Source organism: Tinamus guttatus, unplaced genomic scaffold (genome assembly GCF_059628265.1).
Source record: "Tinamus guttatus ecotype Peru unplaced genomic scaffold, ASM5962826v1 Tinamus_guttatus_pri_ptg000060l, whole genome shotgun sequence".
NCBI classification, from domain to species: Eukaryota; Metazoa; Chordata; class Aves; order Tinamiformes; family Tinamidae; genus Tinamus; species Tinamus guttatus.
Genome location: NW_028288594.1, coordinates 4,199,874 through 4,218,940, shown reverse-complemented (window position 1 = coordinate 4,218,940; position 19,067 = coordinate 4,199,874). Strand labels below are relative to the sequence as shown.

Genomic DNA, 19,067 nt, shown 5'->3' with positions numbered 1-19,067 from the left:
ATATCTCTTAATTTTTTTTTAATACCAAATAAGGATGCTGAGCCAAATTAGGTAAACTCTGAAACTCCTAAATCAGAAGTGACTTCATCTCGCTATAAGCTTGGAAAACTACCTGGCAATATTCCACTGTCTGAAAAATAACATTGTTCTTTTTGCAGAATGAGTAAGTGTTAAGGAAAAAATGTCCCATAACCCCTGAAAAATGTTTCAGGGTTCCTAAATTCAGGGCTGAATTTTAAATGCTGGCTCATGGACAGATTCCGCAATGTGTAAAAACAAAACACTACAGCCCAAACATCCCTGAATGAAAAAACGGGAAGCAAATGTCAGCTGCCCTGTGGCTTGGACGTGATGGCCCACATGCACCCTTCCAGGTGGCATGGCAATGGAGCAGCGGGAGCTCTTCCCAGGGGAGCCCATCTCTGCATGACTCATATCTGCACTTAACTCTGCCCCAAGCAGAAGGATCGACACGGCTAGGCCCAAGCCACCGCTGCCACGTGAAAGCGCCTGTACAAACACCAGGACGGGTCCAAGTCCAGCACCCTCAACACCTGCAAAACAAGAAGGAGGCGACCCCCTGTTTCTTCCCATCGCAGCAGACAGTGGCGATGCCTGTGGAGGTTTCCCAGGAAGCACGTGCCCCCAGGCACGGCACGCGGAGCGTGGAGGACACGTGAAGGACTGCTGCTGGTGTGAGCAGGGCCGTTGGGTTCTCTGCTCCTCTCCGTCCATCATGTGCCTAGGGAAGATTCAGAACGTGGCCACGCCGAGGGCACTAAGAGGGGAGGAACAGGCAGCGGTTGCTTCTCACATTCCCCACTCTTTTGGTGGCATTTGGCCATTTTCTTTGCTTTCCTTTATCAGCTTGCCCATGACGCAAAACCCTGAGAAGATGAGCTGGTCTGAGATTGTGCCTGGCTCAAGAACTGTGCTGTCCTGTAGAGTTTGGTATTTAGCATGGAAGAAGTGATTGCCTGGTCCTCCCGAAAAACTAATTGTTCTCGCTTCTCTCAAAATCAGAAATGAGAATGCTCTCTTCCAAAGCAGGAACATCAGCATTAATCTGTGGAAAATAGGCATTTCTGACCCACAGTATTCTACTGAAGAGCCTGTTGTTCTGCTTGTACAGGCACCACAAGAAAGTGGAAATGGCAGCCAGCATCACCAACGTTACTATAACAGCTAGAGCTGTAAGCCCACGATGTGAGGCTGGAAGATAAAGACAGAAATTTTTAGTAATAACTACAGAAAACATCTTATTACTCTTTATATATCCCCTACTTTAAATTACAAGTTTAACAGTGCAAACAAATACCTCACAAAATATCAACTCAAAGTATGTTATTACTCATCATAAAATTAAGAAAGTACCGAAATGAACTTACTTTTTCTAGAGGAAACTGCTGCATCAATACCTGAAATGGAATCCAGAATTGTCATAACATTATCCACAGAATTAAGAGAACTTAATATATAGTCACTGTAAAATTGATACTCAGAAGAAAATCTAAATAAAAACAACCAAGAGCAGCCTGGTTCTTGTTTAACTTTACTCACATCAATAGGATTTCAACAGGCTAAGTTAAACATAGATTAATCTGTCACCTAAAATTCCTTAAATTTCACGGAATATGTTAACTGTCATTTTTGCAAGGATGAAAAGCAGTATTCACACACTTTAGAAAAGTATAAATGCACAAGCAGAACCGTGCAGAGGTTAATTACATCTAACTATTAAGTCCACCAGTGATCTTGGCATTTTGGGTGGGCTCTCCAAGTACTCGCAGATGCATTCCTAGTGGTCAGGTTTCCACAGCTCCCCAGGGAGTTGCAGCCTACATGTACTGCAGCTCTGCTGAAGCCACACTGCTTTTCTCCAGGGCTCACAGATGCAGGAGAAAAGTCTATTGTGGTCTTCCGTATGGAAAATGCTGCCAGGTTCCTCAACATGAGATTAGCCTGGCTGTTCTGGGAATTCAGCAATGCTCACAGTGTTGGGAAGGATATAAACCACCGACACATGTCAAGCAAAACCAGTGATGGACTGCAGCACTGGAATTAGGTTGTTTTTTTAAAAGCATTTTTTTTCTAATATAAAGGCTATAACTATTCCAGTGAAAGCTAGGAGAAAGTGAGAGAACAACAACAACAACAACAACAACATTGGTTAGAAGCATAAAATTGCCCTTTTTTGAGGGGGAAGGAGGAGGAGAGGGGCATGGACGGATGGAAATGCATACCTGCATCCATTTTACACACAAATCCCCTTTTCTCTCTGCATGAAGATAATTGCCATACTCCATCCATGGTCCTCAGGCTGATACAGAAATTCCCTTTGAGATGGTCAAATTCTGGCTCCCTGATGCCCCAGTTAGAATAATTTAAAGGAGAGCCATCAAACCAGGATACTGTCTCATCTAAGGGTAGAAGAGATAAATCATTATAAAACACTCTACTGTTTTAGTAAGTATCTCTACTTCGGTTGGCCTTATTGCAGCAAAGAAAATATTTCATTATTAAAGGAATGCCAGAATTTTGTCTGCTTGGCCACTAAGTTCCATTTTCTTAAAGGACTTAAAAACATATTACATAGTTGACAAGAAGTATCCTGTATTGCCTTCTGAAGAAAAAATAAATTCACATATATGCATCCCTGTGCCACACACTGTAGATGTCCCTGCTTGAGCAGGGGGGTTGGACTAGATGATCTCTAGAGGTCCCATCCAACCTTAAGGATTCTGTGATTCTGTGATACATTGTGCATGGAGATTATTATCAAATGATTATTGAAAGCTTGGCTATTTTTACTACATCATGAAAAGATAATAAATAGTGGGGAAAAACAAACAAACAAAACAAAAACAAACAAAAGAAAAAAAAAGTGCTCTGGATCATGGCTAGCAGTATTAAAATAAAACCAAAACAAACCAGATTATTATATTCAGTTCTCTTCCACCCAAAACTTACTGTCTGTAACAAGCAGAATGTTCAGCCAAACCATTTGCACAGAATAACCAAAATTATGTAATTCTTCCAGAATAAAGGCGTTTTCATCTTCATCTTGAATAGTTAAAAGATTAGATCCTACAGATTAAACACAGAATAAATTCTTAAACAATCCATGCCAAAAAATAACATTACATTTCCAAAAATTGAGAACCATAATTCAGAAGCTTAAAAATTCTAGTTGTACTTGGTAACATTTAAAATTTAAAATAAATACAAATATGCTGATAAAAAAAAATAGTTTGATTTTTAAAAAAAGGCTGAAAAGAAAAAAGGCATTTTATATGTTATTCCAGAAACAAATATTTTTACATGGAAAAGAAATTGTTTTGATATATGTTGTAGTAGCTTCCAACTACCTTGTTGGCTTATTAGCTCTGCCACCATTACCTTGAAGTGGAACAAAAACAAGCCATGACTTCCGTCATTTGAAAAAATACTACTTTTTTTAGCTAACAAGAAAAGATGACATTTTATACCTAGAAAATAAATACCTTGATTTTTGCAGACCTCGTATGCAGTATCAAAACTTGTGCCCTGCAGAACTGTGGAAAAGCTGTAGCAATTGTTTTTGAATTTGATCCAGGGAACAGTTTTTTCTGAACATAAGCCTTTATAGTCAGCGAGTTTCTTTTCTGTGACAGAAATCACAGCACAGCTTTATTGGCACAACAAGATACACATTAATATAACGTTCCACACATTGTTGGGGGATAATGCTAATAAGCATGTGATTGTATGTAATTGTATAATGTTTTTTTATCCACTTTCCAAAGTCAGTATGTAGGGAAAACAGGACAATTTGTTGTGCTTCTGAACAAAAAGCTGTTTTTTTTTAACAAAACTATCAGGATTTTACTCTAGGGTCCGGAAGGTATCCTTCTTCTTGAAGGTATCTGCTGGCAAACACTATCTTTAAGTATTAGATAAGCCTTAGGCAACATATGATTACATAATTAGACAAACCAATTAGAAAATTAGAGTCAGCTGCTATAGCAAACCCGTGTTACAGAGTAATTTTTGTCTTGAAGGATTCCAAAACAGCTTTCTTTTCAAGAGATCCAAACCTATAATAAGCAATATGCTGAGTGGCTGGTAATCAATCCTACCAAACAGGAACTATTTTCAGAACTGGAGGCTGCCAAAGACACTGCGCAATCCTGGATTGAATGAGATTCTGGGATTGGATTCTGGGTTCAAATGAAGTCCAGGTAATTGGCAGAGGATTGCAAGAAGGAAAGTCTATTTTAGGATGCACGAAACAAATCTCTCCTTTACAATAAACATTGCAATTTCTTTGCATGCAAGCAGCGAAGAGTGGACTGAATTTTTTTACTTTGCTCTAAATGCTCATCTTCACCCATATCCACAGTAAATTGTAGCAAACTTAATATAGTTAGTTCCCTTGGAGCTAGTTTATTAACAGTTATTATTTTTCACAGATAACATAGTGTTCATTGAATATAAGAATAGAAATTTTCCTGCTTTTTTTTCCAGTTCTGAAAATTCTCTGTGCATTTTCTTACAGATTAGACCTGATATGCAATATTTTATGGGGGTCAGAAAAAAGGTTTCACAAATAGGACCTGTAGTAAGGAAATGCCAATCTTATTTTTTAAAAAGGGAATACTTTTTTTTTTTTTTGCTAAAAATGACTATTATTTCCTATCAAACCAACTCATTTCCTTATATTACTTCCACTGTCAATAGATTGATCTGAAGCTGCAAACATTTAATATAAAACTTAACTCTCACTTACTAGGTGGTACATGGCAAACTGCTCCTTGCAGATGTCGCTCACAGTTAGCACTTTTCCAGCGCCCCAAAGTATCAATATAAACACAGCTGCCAAATGCCTGGGACTCATCATCTTCCCAGAAGGTAAACAAAGACTTTGTCCCATCTGACCATTCAAAGTTAAGCCCATTCTGCCAAAACAAATTTAAGATTATTTCTCTGATATGTTTAGTGTTATATAAGCAATGTTCCCCTCTTCTGATGTTGTCCTCACCAGATGCAACATAATTTATTTTGCCTCTTCTAATGCTGGGTCTGCAAGGATCTTCACAACTTACTTCTCAGAGACCACAAACTACATCTAAACTGCTATTTTAGGCAAGAGATTATTCAGTTTATACAGACACAAAAATGAACATAAGTTATTTTAATGGTGAAGCTATAGGATACTACAAGAATCTTGTTTGGGGTTTTGTTGTTGTTGTTTTTTGTTTTTTTAAATGTGTTTTCTATGCCTTCTAATTTTCAGTTTTCACTGTACTACATATTGCTAAGACCAAACTCTCTCTCATAAAACTTATACATCATGCTGCCACAGAACAGTTAGCCCTCAAGGATTTGGGGGTTTCACTTCTGGATCTGCAACTCCAGCAACTGAAGCTGCTAGCAACTTCAAAATAAAGATGTAGCTCATTAGCGCACTACTGAAAGAGTGTCATTCAGAGACACAGATATTCATAGATACAAAATCTGTTACGTACATTCGAGGTGAACAGCCCAATCCAGTGGTTGTATCCCAAGCGATTCACAATGACTGTGAGGAAAGACTGGTGGTACCGGTCTGTGATGCTGACCAGCTCAGCTCCGTTTGCCATGCAGGTTTTTAAAGCTGAATACCAGGTAAAATTCCCACGAAGTAGTTTATACGTTCTGTTTCCATATTCTAAAGTCTCTGGCATAGGGTACAGTTCTGACGCATTTATTACATGTCTGGATGTTTCTGTGATAAACAGAGAAAAAGGATTTTTTTTTTTTAATCAAATTGTTAACTTTGATGAAGCGGAACAGTTCCTAAAGAATCGGCACCGTTCTTAAAAACGAATGTATAAATAGCAAACTTTAGTTTCAGTGAGGAACTTCAAAAATTAAAAGACTACCAGAAAAAAAAGACTACCAGGACAGTATCTGAAATTCTATCATTGCACAAAATTGGTCATAGGAGTGAATAAATTTAATGTATAACCAAAAAAAGAAAAAAAACCCAACTTCTTAGTTTTACGAAATAAAAATAGTCTCCCATAAGACTCATGGAGATGGAGAACATCTCTAACACAGTTCAGCCTGTGATGCTGCCAGGCTCCCACTTGTACAGGAGACAGGAGGCAAATTGTTTTGCTAATGTGCAAAGTTTGACTGTATACTTTCAAAGATCCTTAAAATAGGCAGTGCCTCAGTTTTAATCCCATTTGTCAGTCTGGATTAATTATATCTGTCTGTAAAATTTCACTGTGATTACAAAAGGAAGTGGCTGCTTTGCTAACTTCATTCCATTTATGGCCAAGTTGGGATGTATATTAAGAAGTGTCTTACTGTATTAAATAATTTCTTCTTTGTAATTCACAACTCATCTACAATTTAGAAGTTGCTAAACAAGAAAAGATTCTGCCCCTAAGCTGGCAGACATATTGTGTGCATGTCACCGCTTACAAAATAAGTGGCATGTGCAGGGAAACGTTGCACATCCAGACCCAAGCATCACTAACACATGGCAGCACAAGTCACATCTCCTGCTGGCTTCCTTCATTTTAATCTCCTACAGAAAATAATGTGACAAAAGGGAAGGGACACAGATAGACTGGCAAAAGCAAAGCCTCATTGCCTCTTTGCTGGAAGCTGAGATATCTGAACCCATTAGCAGTCTGCTAGTGCCAGCAAGAGGTCGCGTCGCTCCTCCCTGGCTGCATATTGCTCTGCACAGACCTGGTGGGCGCCTCTCCCTGTGCTCAGCCACTGCAGCCCGCAAATGCAGAAGAAAATGAAATCAAACACAAAAGTAAAATGTCACACAAACTCAGCACTGCTGGCAGAAGGCGAAGGACCCCTCTGCTGCAGTAGCCCAGCAGCTCTCGTCCCTGCTGCATCGCCTTGCAAAGCCTTTGCCATCGCAAGGAGCAGCAGCCAGGGTTCTAAATAACAGGGGCTTTGGACAAACAGCAAAGCAGAGCTGGCAAATGCATTTGTTAACTGTTCCTACACTGGTCACAGAATTATTCTAGCAGTCCCCGCAGCTGTTCTCATAATAAATGTCACGTACATGTATGGTTTTTATGAGCCACGTATGAGAACTGCCTAAAGCTTATTTGTTTATCCTCCTTCTCCACTCCCGCTCTCGCCTCTTGGGCGAACAGCAGGAGTTGATCATCTCTTTAGACACAGAGCTTAACTAAGAGCTGATATATGAAGCCGAGCCATATAAAACAGCCACATTAAGCTCACAGCCCAAGGACACATCCTCCCAGGCTCAGATTACAGTCCTCCCCGTGCTTTAGGGTTAATAATTTGCTGCGGGGCTATTTTGGGAACGTGCGCTGGTGGTTTCACGCTGGCACAGCTGTGGCAGCCCCTAGGCACAGCTTGAAAACTTCCTGCGCGCTCCTGGGAACATCGGCATCCCGCACCCCACCAGGCACCTCTGGAATGGAGCTTGGGGAGGGAAAAAACAAACCAACACAAAACACCGTGTGTTCCCTGCAAAAGCTTTGTGTTTTTGGCAAGTGAATGTTATGGTAATAGAATTAGAAAAGCGTGAAAAGAAAAGCCACACTGAGTTTGACTAGCCAAGCAGTCTAGACTGTTCACAGAAATACTTTTTTTTAATAGAGTCTAGTCTGATCTAATTTTGCTAGACTCACAAAAACCAAAGCAGGAGATTTTCATTTTAAGCTCCCCACAGGTTTGCCTTTCGTGCTTTCATGCTGTTACTTTGCTTGCCATGACACACATATGAAATTTCATCCCTTTCCTTGTATCTAAGATATGCAACAGAAACCTCAGTTAGAAGCAAAATTTAACAACAAAGGCATAAGTTGTATAAGTTACTTGTTTGACTTATTAAATACTGTAGAGATGGTTTGTCTATCAAAATAAAACTACCTTAGGAATCTTTTATGTTCCTGGATTTATAGACTCTGGTAAACTAATCCCAGATGAAAAGAAGGTGATTAAAATGAATTAAACATGGTAAGAAAGGAGAACAAAAGCAAAACAAACAGCAAGTCCTTACCCTGAGTCTTTTGGCAGATAAAACCGTAATTTTTCTGACAGTCTTCTAAGTACCATTTTCCCGTAAAATAAAAATTAGGGTTATTTGATACCAGCGTACATAATGGAACTTGTTCTTGAGAGCTGGCACTGTTATAAAGGTGTCTCTGTAATCAATAATTAACAATAATTTTAAAAGACAGTTTCTAGAAAGAACGCATAACTGAGCAATTATAAATATTTAGGTAGAACAATGAACATTCCTATAAATACAATTTGAAATAACAACCTCATAGTAAAAAGTCACAAAATGTCACTGAACAAACTAAAAGGCCACTGACTAACGTGATGCAAAACAACACAATCAATTATGAAATTCACAATCTTATTCCTCAATTTTGCTCAGAGCTAGTGCAAGCTGTGGACCATATTATTTAATGGCACTTATAAGGAATTGCAAGAGAATGTGACTATAACCACAAACTGCATAAAATGCATAAACAAACATGTAGAGTTCTTTTTTTTTTAGCCACTGGTTATGCTTATAAATCTGCACCCACAGTAGTTTGAAGTTGAAAAGACTGAGAAGACTCAGTTGCTGTAACTAGTTAGGCCTTGTCTTTGTGGCTATCATGCTTATTACGGATAAAACAACAACTTCTCACCGACCATATAACCCCTGGAAATACTTACCTGGGCCACTTCAACTGGAGACCAATTGGAGTATGTTACGGAATCATCATTCACCCATTTTTCATAATCATCACTCTGCAAACCTATCCAAACACTAGTTTTCCGTCCAAATAGATTCATTGTTATGAAAGCTGGAAAATGAAATGGGAGTTAAAATATCTACTCCTAATCATTTAGGCATAGCTAAAGACCCTCCGAACATAGTAGAGCACTGAAAAATATATCAATGACTAATGACATTATATGTTTAATAGAAAGCAAGAACATGACTGCATTTAATTTCTGTTCAATTATAAAATGAGTTAAACTGATGAACTTCAGTTGGGTGAGGATCTGGCACATGTAGTTTGAACAACCTAAGCATTTGTTCTGGATATATTCTCTTGAAAAAGACTTTCTAAATTTTAGATGAAAATAAGACTTCTCAAATAAAGAGAGATTATTATATTCCCTCAAATAGAAGTTTTAGAAATATACCAAATTTAACTAGATTTTTTTTATGGCATCACATGGATCATAAAGATACCTGAATGTCCTGACATTCACTTTTCTAACATTTCTGGCCCAGATCTTATGTGCTATACTATAGATAAGATTTTAAGTCTACTGAAGGACAAAAATGGGACTGGTTTTACAACACTACAATGTTGTATTCGTAATACAGGCATTTTGCAAGGAAAGCTGTTAAGCAGATGCTCCTTTATTTTTTGAATTTTTTAATTAATTTGGCACTACTTTCTGGTACAAAGTACAACACAAATTGCAATTAATCCCAAGAACATACCTCTCCTACAGTCCAGTGGTTCTTTACATTTGGGAGACTGGGAAAGAGAAACACTTACCACCTTGTTTAAAGCAGTGGAACTACAAACAGTGTCTGAGCATTCTTTGTTCTTAACTCTGTACTTAAGACTGAACTCTACTACAGCATCATAACAGACATGAAAACGTATTTATTTCAGGAACATTTTCAGAACACTACCTTGTTCCATTTCATCATCAAGAAGTGCGAGTGACGCCTCATATCTACTGCAGAAAGCTTGTGCAGAGTACCAGTTTCTCAGGTGGTCAGGATCTTTGGGGATTTGTATCAGAAAGCACTGTTTCAAAAAAATAAAAGGCATTTTTTCCTCCAGCATAAAAGCTATTTACCAATTACTAAGACTTCTAGGTCCACATCACCCAAAGAGAATATGCTTTTTCAGTGTCTAATGCTTTCCATCCCAAGCTGCCAAGAAGATCAAGTTGTGAATATCACCAGGTGGGCCAGATAAGATCTGAATCAGTGCCACTCAAATGTTTCACACACTTTACTGAAAAGTAAATACTTCATTAGTTTCTGTTCTGCAATGCATCTCTCCTACATTCTTGGTAGGGATTTTCAGCTGCTACCAATTAGGCTTGGAATCAATTCAGTTGTTTAAAGGTAAACACCAGCTGGGTTAAAGCCATCCTTGTAGGCCCTGCAGTTTAGCATTGGATAAATCTGGTCACCTCTCCATGCATGTTGCTGTTCAGGAACATATAAAAGAAGCCTGAAGAAATAACTGCCTTTCAACCTTCAATTGCAAATAGACTATGGTTTATAGTTACCTCTGAAGAACCCTATGTGAAACTGCATCTTTAGAAGAATGACAACAGTTAGGGATTTATTTAGTATAAGGAGATGTCAGAGTAATTTTTTTCAGGTCATTAAAGCCTCTTAGAGTTGTCATAAATGGAAAAGAGAACATGTAACAGCCTTTTTGACAGCGAATGCACAAGTATACTTGGATAGATTTGCATATATGAATACTCATTTCCTTGAATTACAGTAAAAATTTCAACACTGTATTAAGGCAACTTATGTATGCAAAGCTGCTAAGTACCCAGAAGCCTTTGTATCACTGTGCCGGTATGTATATATCTGAGAGCCCTACTTGCAAAAGAGATGAAATTTTCAAATATTGAACAATTTTTAACAAGTCAAATTTCTGTCATAAATACGTACGGCATTTTGAATAACCAAAGAAAAATAAATGTTTTACTTTGAATCCAAAGTGCAACCAGCCTTTGGGACACAGTCCTTGTTGATTCTGGTCTTCAGGAATCTCTTTCTCAATTTTCCATGCAAATTTACGTTTACAAATGCAGGGAAGAGAAATGGTACAATTTTCATCACCCCAGAATCCTGTGGGGGGGAGAAAAAAAAAAAAAAGGATTATTTCTTTAAAATAGAATAATCGCAGTTCAACATTGACTTGAAAACTAGAAAGATTCTTTTCATAGTGAGTTCAGACAGTGGTAAGGCTATGCTTTACTGGTCAAGAAAGACAAGATTCTACATCAAATGCATATGAATATATAACATTGCTGTGGAATTGTTGGTGGAAGGGGTTGTTATTTTTATTCAAAATTTGATTTTGAAAGTTTAATTCCGTTACACTAAGTCCCATAACATACGCCTATATCATCATGTATTTTTAAAAAGATATTAATGGTATACAAAAAAAAGAAGAAATATATAGAAAAGATGCCTTCCAAATAAAATGTTTTGACTTTCGTTCACTGAAAATTGCTGACAAGATCCAGGTACTGACATAAGATGCTGACAAGCTTGAAAGGAAAACACATTTTTCAGTGTAAAACCGTGCTATGAAACATTTGTTGACCAGTTCCCATCTGTCGGCCAGCTGATGGGAGGGAGTCCTTTTATCTGATACTAACTATAGTATCTCAGTTCAAGAATTTGAAAACCATGAATTGGAACGACAAGATTATGTACAAAAAAGGGTTTATATTTTTTCAGTTTTGTCTTTTGATTCTGGGACTACAGGAGTGCAGCTGGATTAAATTTTTAAACTCTTCTCACAAAGAAAATTCTGCTTGCCATGGAAGCTGAGATTTTTACATTATCATATGACTTACAAATCTTAAGAAAATACAGACTGTGAGATAATAAACAACACTGGAACTGGAACACTGGAACATTAACTTATTTTGATTATTGTTGCAAAATACAGATCCTAGTGATGATATAAAGGCTAGGACCACCAGATAACAAAACGTAAAATTTAAAATCCTTCTGCTAATTGGCTGTATAATTGGAAATAAGATAGAGACAAAAGTATTTAAGGTTGTTTGTGCACGGACATAAAAAACAGTTTATAAACTGAGCAACACTTTTTGCTACTGTTTCTTGGTTCATTTGGATATGAAAAAATTGAACGTGAAAATTGGCAACGTATCAGCATTTATGCCATGTCATGTGAAAGATTCTTAGGCAAAACAAAGATTCATTATCACTGGAGTATTTTAGGTTGACACTAGACCACTAGCACTTTTAACACACTTATGTCCTATACCTTTGTCCCTCAGAAAATTCATGACACTTTTGCTTTTTTTTCTTAACCATAAAAGTAGCTATCCAAATGATAAACACATAACAGGACTACAACAATAAGGAACACACTCCTTGAAAGCAGTTAAAAGATGTAAGTCCTCAGGCCCACAGCAGAATCAACAAGTCCTGCAACAAAGGGAAATATAAAATAAACCTGTTTGTGATGAAATGAAGCCACATCTTTTCCCTGGTTTGGGCAGATAACTTTCTCTCCCTTCATCCCAGTTCTGGTATGTTACTGGTGATTCATCTCTCCAGCTGCACAGAAATGTTAAGAGTGTAGTTACACGTTTTCCTTTCCTGACCGAAAATACTACTTATATTAGAAATTGTTCCATACAGATACAGGGTAGAATTGGCTTTTGAAGTAACTAAGCATTAAAAAAACCAAAGCCAGGTATATATTTAGGACTTTTATATCTCTTTCAGAAAAACACTGAAAAATGGAAATAGAGAGTAATATATTCTGCATAACTTCACATGAGAATTTAAGCTGCCTCAAATATCCCACTCAGTCACCAAACAGTTTTAGTCTATGTAAATGTATCGTGGCTTGTTTACAAGACATGTCCATTACAACCCAGGAATGGCCAAATTGTATTCATACCGAAATTGGTCACTGAAGTTTTCTGCATGCAATCCAATCCACCAGCGAACATCGCTATTCGATAGCTACAAAAAAAAGAAAAAAAAAGTCTCTTATTAAGTCACTACCAAATCTGTAAAATCAGATTCTGTCCGTACTCAGTTGAATAGCATCTCCTTCGGATTTAAGTGTTAACATGCACTAAACCTTCCCTGTTTTAATTTATGCTACTACTCCCATTGACCTTATTGAAGTTATGTGCAAAAGGAGAGAATAACTTAGTCCCAAGTTATCCCGGATGGCTGATGTGTTTCTATGAACAAGAGTGCCAATTTTGGAAATTTACAGCCTATCCAGTCTGAAAATTAGTACAGTCTTAAGACTGTATTTTTTTTCAACTACAAAAAGCCAGAGAAGTATTCAACTTATAAAAAGCATTTTTTTTTTCAATTTAAAACTGAAATACTTCCAGTTCTTAACATTTTCAAACTGTTTCCTAAGCATATTTAACTGACAGTACAGCCTCTAAGAGATGTGGATGAAGACACTGCGTCCAGTTAGGGTGTTCTTTCATTATGTAATTGCAGTCATGAATTGTTGGTTTAAATCTGGTTCGTCATGTTTCCATACAAAATTTTCAGTAGCAATTCATAATTCACTAGACACTTTAAAGAAAAAAAACTTATTACAAAAATTCCCCTTCTCTTTTCTATTCTAAGTTAAAAGCAGAGAAGACTATGTAATGTAAGCAAAACTAAATACTTATAGCTAAAGGGCCTTTTTGACTCTGTACTGGTTGTGCTTTTAAATAACTAGATTTGGCTATTCTTTTACATTACAGCTTCAGAATATTTGCTCTCAAATAAGACAGAAAGATTGTACTTCCCCCTTTTTCTCTTTTTAAATTTATTTATTTATTTTCCTTATTTCTTTTTTTACTGAGAATATCTGAAAGCAAACTGATTGTTTTGGGAGAAATTCATCTGCTTCTGCAGCTATTTCTTGTGTTGAAATATGTTTGTTACATCCTACTGGTTACAACAGAAATCCTGCTTTCCTACGAAAATTGGAATTTAGTCAGATGTCTTTTTTCCATATAAATATGTTTAGTAACAAGGGATCTGATTCAGACCTTATCATTCAAAGTTATGGAAACATTGCAATGACCAAGTTGGCCTACACAAAAGGGAAGTTTTGCAAAACCATAAGCATCAGCTCTGGGGTTCAGAGCTCTAGATTTAATTCAGGTGCAGGGAATCAGTAATTCTTCATTCTTTGACAGCTCTGTCCAAAAGTAACCTCTCAAATCATCACAGTGAAGATTAAAACTATAAAGACAGTTTCAAACCTCTGGGTATATTGCTCGCCTCATGCTAATATATGACCTGAAACATCCCTCAGTGCAGTCACCCAAAGACCAGCTGCAACTCCCTGTGTGGAAACTGAGTGTAACCGTTGGGGGACACTGCTGACCTTACTACACTGCACGCTACATCTTTTCCAAAGCAGGAGAAATCCCAATGGATGCAGAATCACCACATGAATGACGGAGGAGCCATGACACTTAAAGAGAAGGCAGCTGTGGGGACAGCTGGGTCATGGGTGGATGGGGCGAAAAGAAATAGGTAAATACCCACGCTGCATGCCAGACATGCTTGCACAAACACTTCTGCAAGGTTGTTTTTGTTACCTTCTTAATTTTATTTTGAATAAAGGCTTGTTCCCCAGGAGAATTTATTGTTGCTATGCCACTACGAAGCCAGCCACAGATAAATTCGAAGCTGGTCCAGTCCGCAGGGTTCACATGGAAAAGATATTCTGCTCCCTGGTAATATGACCACGGAAGTTCTGAAAAAAAGGCAAAAGAATCAGTGGTAGATTCAGATATTTAGTAATAACTAGTGCCTACAAGTTACTCGATGTAAATTTTAATTTGAAACACATTAGTTATTTTATGTTAGCTAATAGCTTACATTACATTTCAAAATTATAATATCTCAAGGTGTGAAAAAAGAAAACAATGTTCTCATACCGGATATGTACCAGTTCGGATTCTTTGGTTTAACACCTGCAAAATAAATGAAGTAAAACATTTCAGCTTAAGGATGAAAAGTGATATTTCACTCAAATTGCTTTTACCACATGACCAAAATTTAATAGCAATCATGAAGACTACTGCCATTCTTGTTTAAAGACAAAGAAAAATGGAGTAAAAGATGGAATAAAATAAAATAGTTGTCCCAGGTACTAAACAACACTTTTTTGCAACATTTATAAATTTTCAAAACTTACTACCTCCTAGTGCTAGTCATTTTTAAACTACCTGCAAACATCTTGCCTCTAACTGGTCTTCAAACCCTGGAGGCCGCATGCAGTTTTGGTATGATTTCACACAGAAGACCAGTGAGAAGACTTTCGAGAGACAGATTAAAAAACCACATTCTTTTACACATTTTTACTTGTCTCCTCCGATTTACAAACAGTGGGTTTACCATGCAATGTACATTAACCAAAAAGCGGTGGTTAGTTCTTTCACCTTTTGGTATTTTGCATATCCATTCACGCTTCTCATTGCAGTGTGCTGGAAAGACTGTCCGGTTTACTTTGAACACAGCACAGTTTCTTGAGTCATCATCAACATTCTTGTCCTCCAAAAATGAGGATACAACCTGAAAACAGCATATTCATTATCTTTCCCCAACAATCCAAGATAAAGCACAGCAAACTCGCACTGCAGAGAAAAAGGATTAATTCAGAGGTGCTGTGTGTGGTGAAGCATAAGCAGCTTCCAGATTACTTAAGAGCACCACCTAATTATGGTGATAAAAGACTAAAATGGGGCCCACCATCATGTTCTTTCAGTGTGCTAATCAACTTTCTCATCTTATACCAAAGTCCTCCTTCATACAAGCAACTGAAGAATCACCGACAGACTGGCAGTGGTCATCAAAAGGCCAGCCCATTTCCTTTCTCCTTGCATGCTGCATGACTGAACCTTACATTTATTTTCTGAAGTCACTTAAGTATCGATGACAGAGCTGACAACTGTTCTGTTAAGGCTGAAAAACAATTACAGTTTAAAAACTGACTCTTCTGTGTACTTCCAAAAATCCATTGCTTATTCAAAGAACTGCAGATTGACATGCAGGGCCCGTATTACAAATACGAGAGGCTTGTAGAAACATCTTGGAAACTCATCTGATGAGTCTTAGCTTTCCTTCAGTTAAGCTGAATTGATCAAACTTTTTTTTTTTCTTTTTTTTCCCCCCTCCTTATGGTCTCACAGGTTCTTAAACACAGTTCTCCACCAGTCAACATTCAATTATTCCCAAGTACTAACAGCTGACTAGCATGTGGTACCAACATATTTGAAGATGTAAAATTAAAAGTGATATTAAAAAAGTAAAGATTTGATTTTGAATGCAGGCATGAATCCCAGTCAAAGGACAAATAAGGGATATAAGCACAGCCCAAAGTCTTTCCAAATGGTCACCTACATACATGTGTGGTACCAGTGCCTCTATATTCTAGCAGAAAGGAACTGCCTAAACCTGGTCCCAGGTTAAACACAACCTGATCTGAAGGAAAGCCTATGCCTGCAAAATTTTATAATCCTACCCAAATCGTTTTGCTGATGCATAACCTTTTTGCACAGGAAGCTATTTTGAGAGTATACTATTAATTCTGTTGTAAAAAAACACTTTAAATGAAGTATGTGGGTATTAAAAAAAATAGTGCTTCTGGACACCATTTGTCTTTTCACATGGCTTGCTTCTGTAAACTCATCCTCAGCTGTGATTTGAGAGATTACTGAAATATACAGTATCAACCTATTTACCGGTGTTCCATCAGACCATTCCCATGACCCTTCAGAAAATGGGTTTCTTTTATTAAATCCAATCCAGAACTGTCTCTCTTCTGTCCTGTGATGAAAAAAACAAAACATTTCTGACACACTTTTTTCCTTTACTGTTTCACAGCTTATTTCGATATAGTGTAAATAACCATATTAAATTATTGTGGAATTCACTCAAATATCATACTGTAATGCACATGCACTTATTAATATTTTGGGGTTTCTTCAAGCTTTTTTTTTAATTAAAATGTTAAATTATAGTGCTAAAGAAGAAAAAATCTAAAATAATAGTCAGATTGCATAGCCTCCATTTCATCTAGTGAATGTTAACTCACAGGAATGTCATGTTGACTTTAACAGTTGCTCTACATCTACTACAAAGATCTTTAAAAAGAATCATATTTCAGTGCTGTTATTGCACTACTTTTCACTGATTTCTAAATTCATGTTAGTCAATAGGAGAGACTTCAGTTATATGACACAAGTAAAGAGGACAGGAGGACTTAATTCATCAATTCTTTTCTACATACCATTATGTTTAAAATAAATGATTGACATTGATAATTACCTGTCAAAAATGGTATATAATAAATTATTTAAAAAATCCTCTTCATAGATATGAGTAAAACTAGCAAGATGTCCTCCAAAATCTTGGCATAATGTTTCTGCTTCATCCCATGTTCTTCTCATCAGAACTTTCTCATTGTGAAATATCTGCAATAAAATAAACACCCCTGTAAAAACAGCTGATTTTGGAGAGCAGTGGTTTCAGAAGCTCATAAAAATCAAATATTATTTGCAGGTTCTCTTACAATAAAGGTGTATTATTGCAAGTATAGTTCTGGTTCAAATCTTAAGTCTTTCATTTACTTTAAAATGCAGTGAAGAATGGTAACAATTAAATGTTGTTTGCTGAGTAAAAGAAATAAAGCTTTATCAAAATGATTTTAGAAATGGCATGTGAAAATCCACATAGAAACAGAGAAACTCAAAGCAAGTTTGTCTTTTTACCTTGTAACAGCTGAGCAGATTACTGTCTGACTCCCATCCAAAATAACAGGAGCTCAAATGTTTTTGAAAAGTAAGTTCAGGTTCCTCATAAGATGAGATTTTTTGCTTGCACAGTGACATCGCTTTGAAGTCCTTACAGTTTTTCACCTCCCAGTAACCAACCGGGTTCCCTCCTCGCATAGCCACACATCCTCCAGAATGGCCTAAAACAAGAGAATAAATTGTGAGTATAAGAATAAAGCACCTGAATTTCATGAATTGTGTTCAGTTAGCATCAGGTTCTGGATACTACCTCAGTGAACTTATGAAAATAGCATCCAGCATCTGCCTGACCTGACCTCAACGTGCTGACCCGGGCTGACCTGACCGTGACACAAGATTCTTTTCACAAAATGCTAGAGACAAAACGCAGTTTTTAGAAAATACAGTAGTAAAGGATAAAAGTAGAAAGTCCAAAATTGAGAAGCAGTTAAGTGATTTGGAGCACTTTAATTTTTGTATCTCTATCCTGAGGCTTAAATTTTGAAACAGTGTCCGGGCACGAAGCAGGGAAGGAAGGTCAAGCCTCCCCTAAGCTAATCTGGCTAAACCTGCGGAAGGAAGTTACACTTTTTTACATCAGTGCATTACTCACGTGGCTGGTGCTTGTTCCAGTTTGCGTAGCTCATGGAGCGATTCTTCCCGTCCGCAGTTAGCCAAAAGTACTCTCCTGTGTTATTAAGGTCTTGCAGGCCTATCCAAAAATAAGCTTTCTCAGATTTTACCATGCTATGGATCATACTGTTGATAAAAGCTTGCTCGAACCTTAATAAAATGAACAAGACAAAAAAAATTAGAAAAAAATAGGGTAATTGGTATTTCAGTGAAGAGCTCTCATGATATGATTTAAATAAAGAGAAAAATATAAAAGGTGCTTCATTTTGTTTATAGAAGTCTGTAGGCAATTTCGAGCATAAATCTGTAGTATAAACTGTATTTTTTCCCTTTTATGTTACACTGTGCACATACAAAAAGCAGTATATTAAGAAACTCAGTGCTCATGCTACGGGATGTGGAAATAAAATGTAGAAACGATGCATAGCTAAAAATAAGGAACAACTTGTATGAAGATGAAAAGACAGAACAAAAGTTCAATGAGGTCACAGACATACAGAAAAGGAAAAGCTTTGCACAGAACTATCTGGCTTGAGCGGGACACACTAAGACATTAGAAGAACTGAACAACTCAAAGCACCGCAGAAGGAATCACTTTTCCCATTTTAAATTTTCTTCACTAAAATACTGTAGGCCTTTTTCAAGTAATAAACGTTCCATGAGTAAACCCTTTGTCACTTCTTAAATTTAATTAAAGATATAAATGGTATAGCATTATACCAAAATATGCTTTAATTTATTAGCACATTTAATCAGCTCACTATGAGAAGATATACAGCATAATAACTTCCCAGTCTGATAAAGACTTTATTACCTTCTTGATTTAACACATTGTGAGAAGAATTATTAAATACCCTAAGAATGATGCCAGTAAAACC

At 37.0% G+C, this 19,067-nt stretch overlaps 1 protein-coding gene across 1 annotated transcript in view; it reads right to left on the bottom strand.

The window, feature by feature from the left end:
• Positions 1 to 799: 799 nt before the first annotated feature.
• Positions 800 to 19,067, bottom strand: part of PLA2R1 (phospholipase A2 receptor 1) — a 37,983-nt gene continuing 19,715 nt past the window's right edge. Inside the window, exons 11-30 of the mRNA XM_088519465.1 lie at positions 18,170 to 18,339; positions 17,536 to 17,738; positions 17,093 to 17,238; positions 16,507 to 16,591; positions 15,205 to 15,337; positions 14,701 to 14,736; positions 14,359 to 14,516; positions 12,690 to 12,754; positions 12,237 to 12,340; positions 10,728 to 10,870; positions 9,683 to 9,800; positions 8,701 to 8,831; positions 8,030 to 8,174; positions 5,508 to 5,746; positions 4,769 to 4,937; positions 3,504 to 3,644; positions 2,971 to 3,087; positions 2,244 to 2,420; positions 1,389 to 1,418; positions 800 to 1,212 (exon numbers count right to left, since the gene is read on the bottom strand). Of these exons, the coding sequence (XP_088375591.1) occupies positions 995 to 1,212; positions 1,389 to 1,418; positions 2,244 to 2,420; positions 2,971 to 3,087; positions 3,504 to 3,644; positions 4,769 to 4,937; positions 5,508 to 5,746; positions 8,030 to 8,174; positions 8,701 to 8,831; positions 9,683 to 9,800; positions 10,728 to 10,870; positions 12,237 to 12,340; positions 12,690 to 12,754; positions 14,359 to 14,516; positions 14,701 to 14,736; positions 15,205 to 15,337; positions 16,507 to 16,591; positions 17,093 to 17,238; positions 17,536 to 17,738; positions 18,170 to 18,339 (2,728 nt within the window). The 3' untranslated portion in view covers positions 800 to 994. The remainder of the gene's footprint in view (positions 1,213 to 1,388; positions 1,419 to 2,243; positions 2,421 to 2,970; positions 3,088 to 3,503; positions 3,645 to 4,768; positions 4,938 to 5,507; positions 5,747 to 8,029; positions 8,175 to 8,700; positions 8,832 to 9,682; positions 9,801 to 10,727; positions 10,871 to 12,236; positions 12,341 to 12,689; positions 12,755 to 14,358; positions 14,517 to 14,700; positions 14,737 to 15,204; positions 15,338 to 16,506; positions 16,592 to 17,092; positions 17,239 to 17,535; positions 17,739 to 18,169; positions 18,340 to 19,067) is intronic.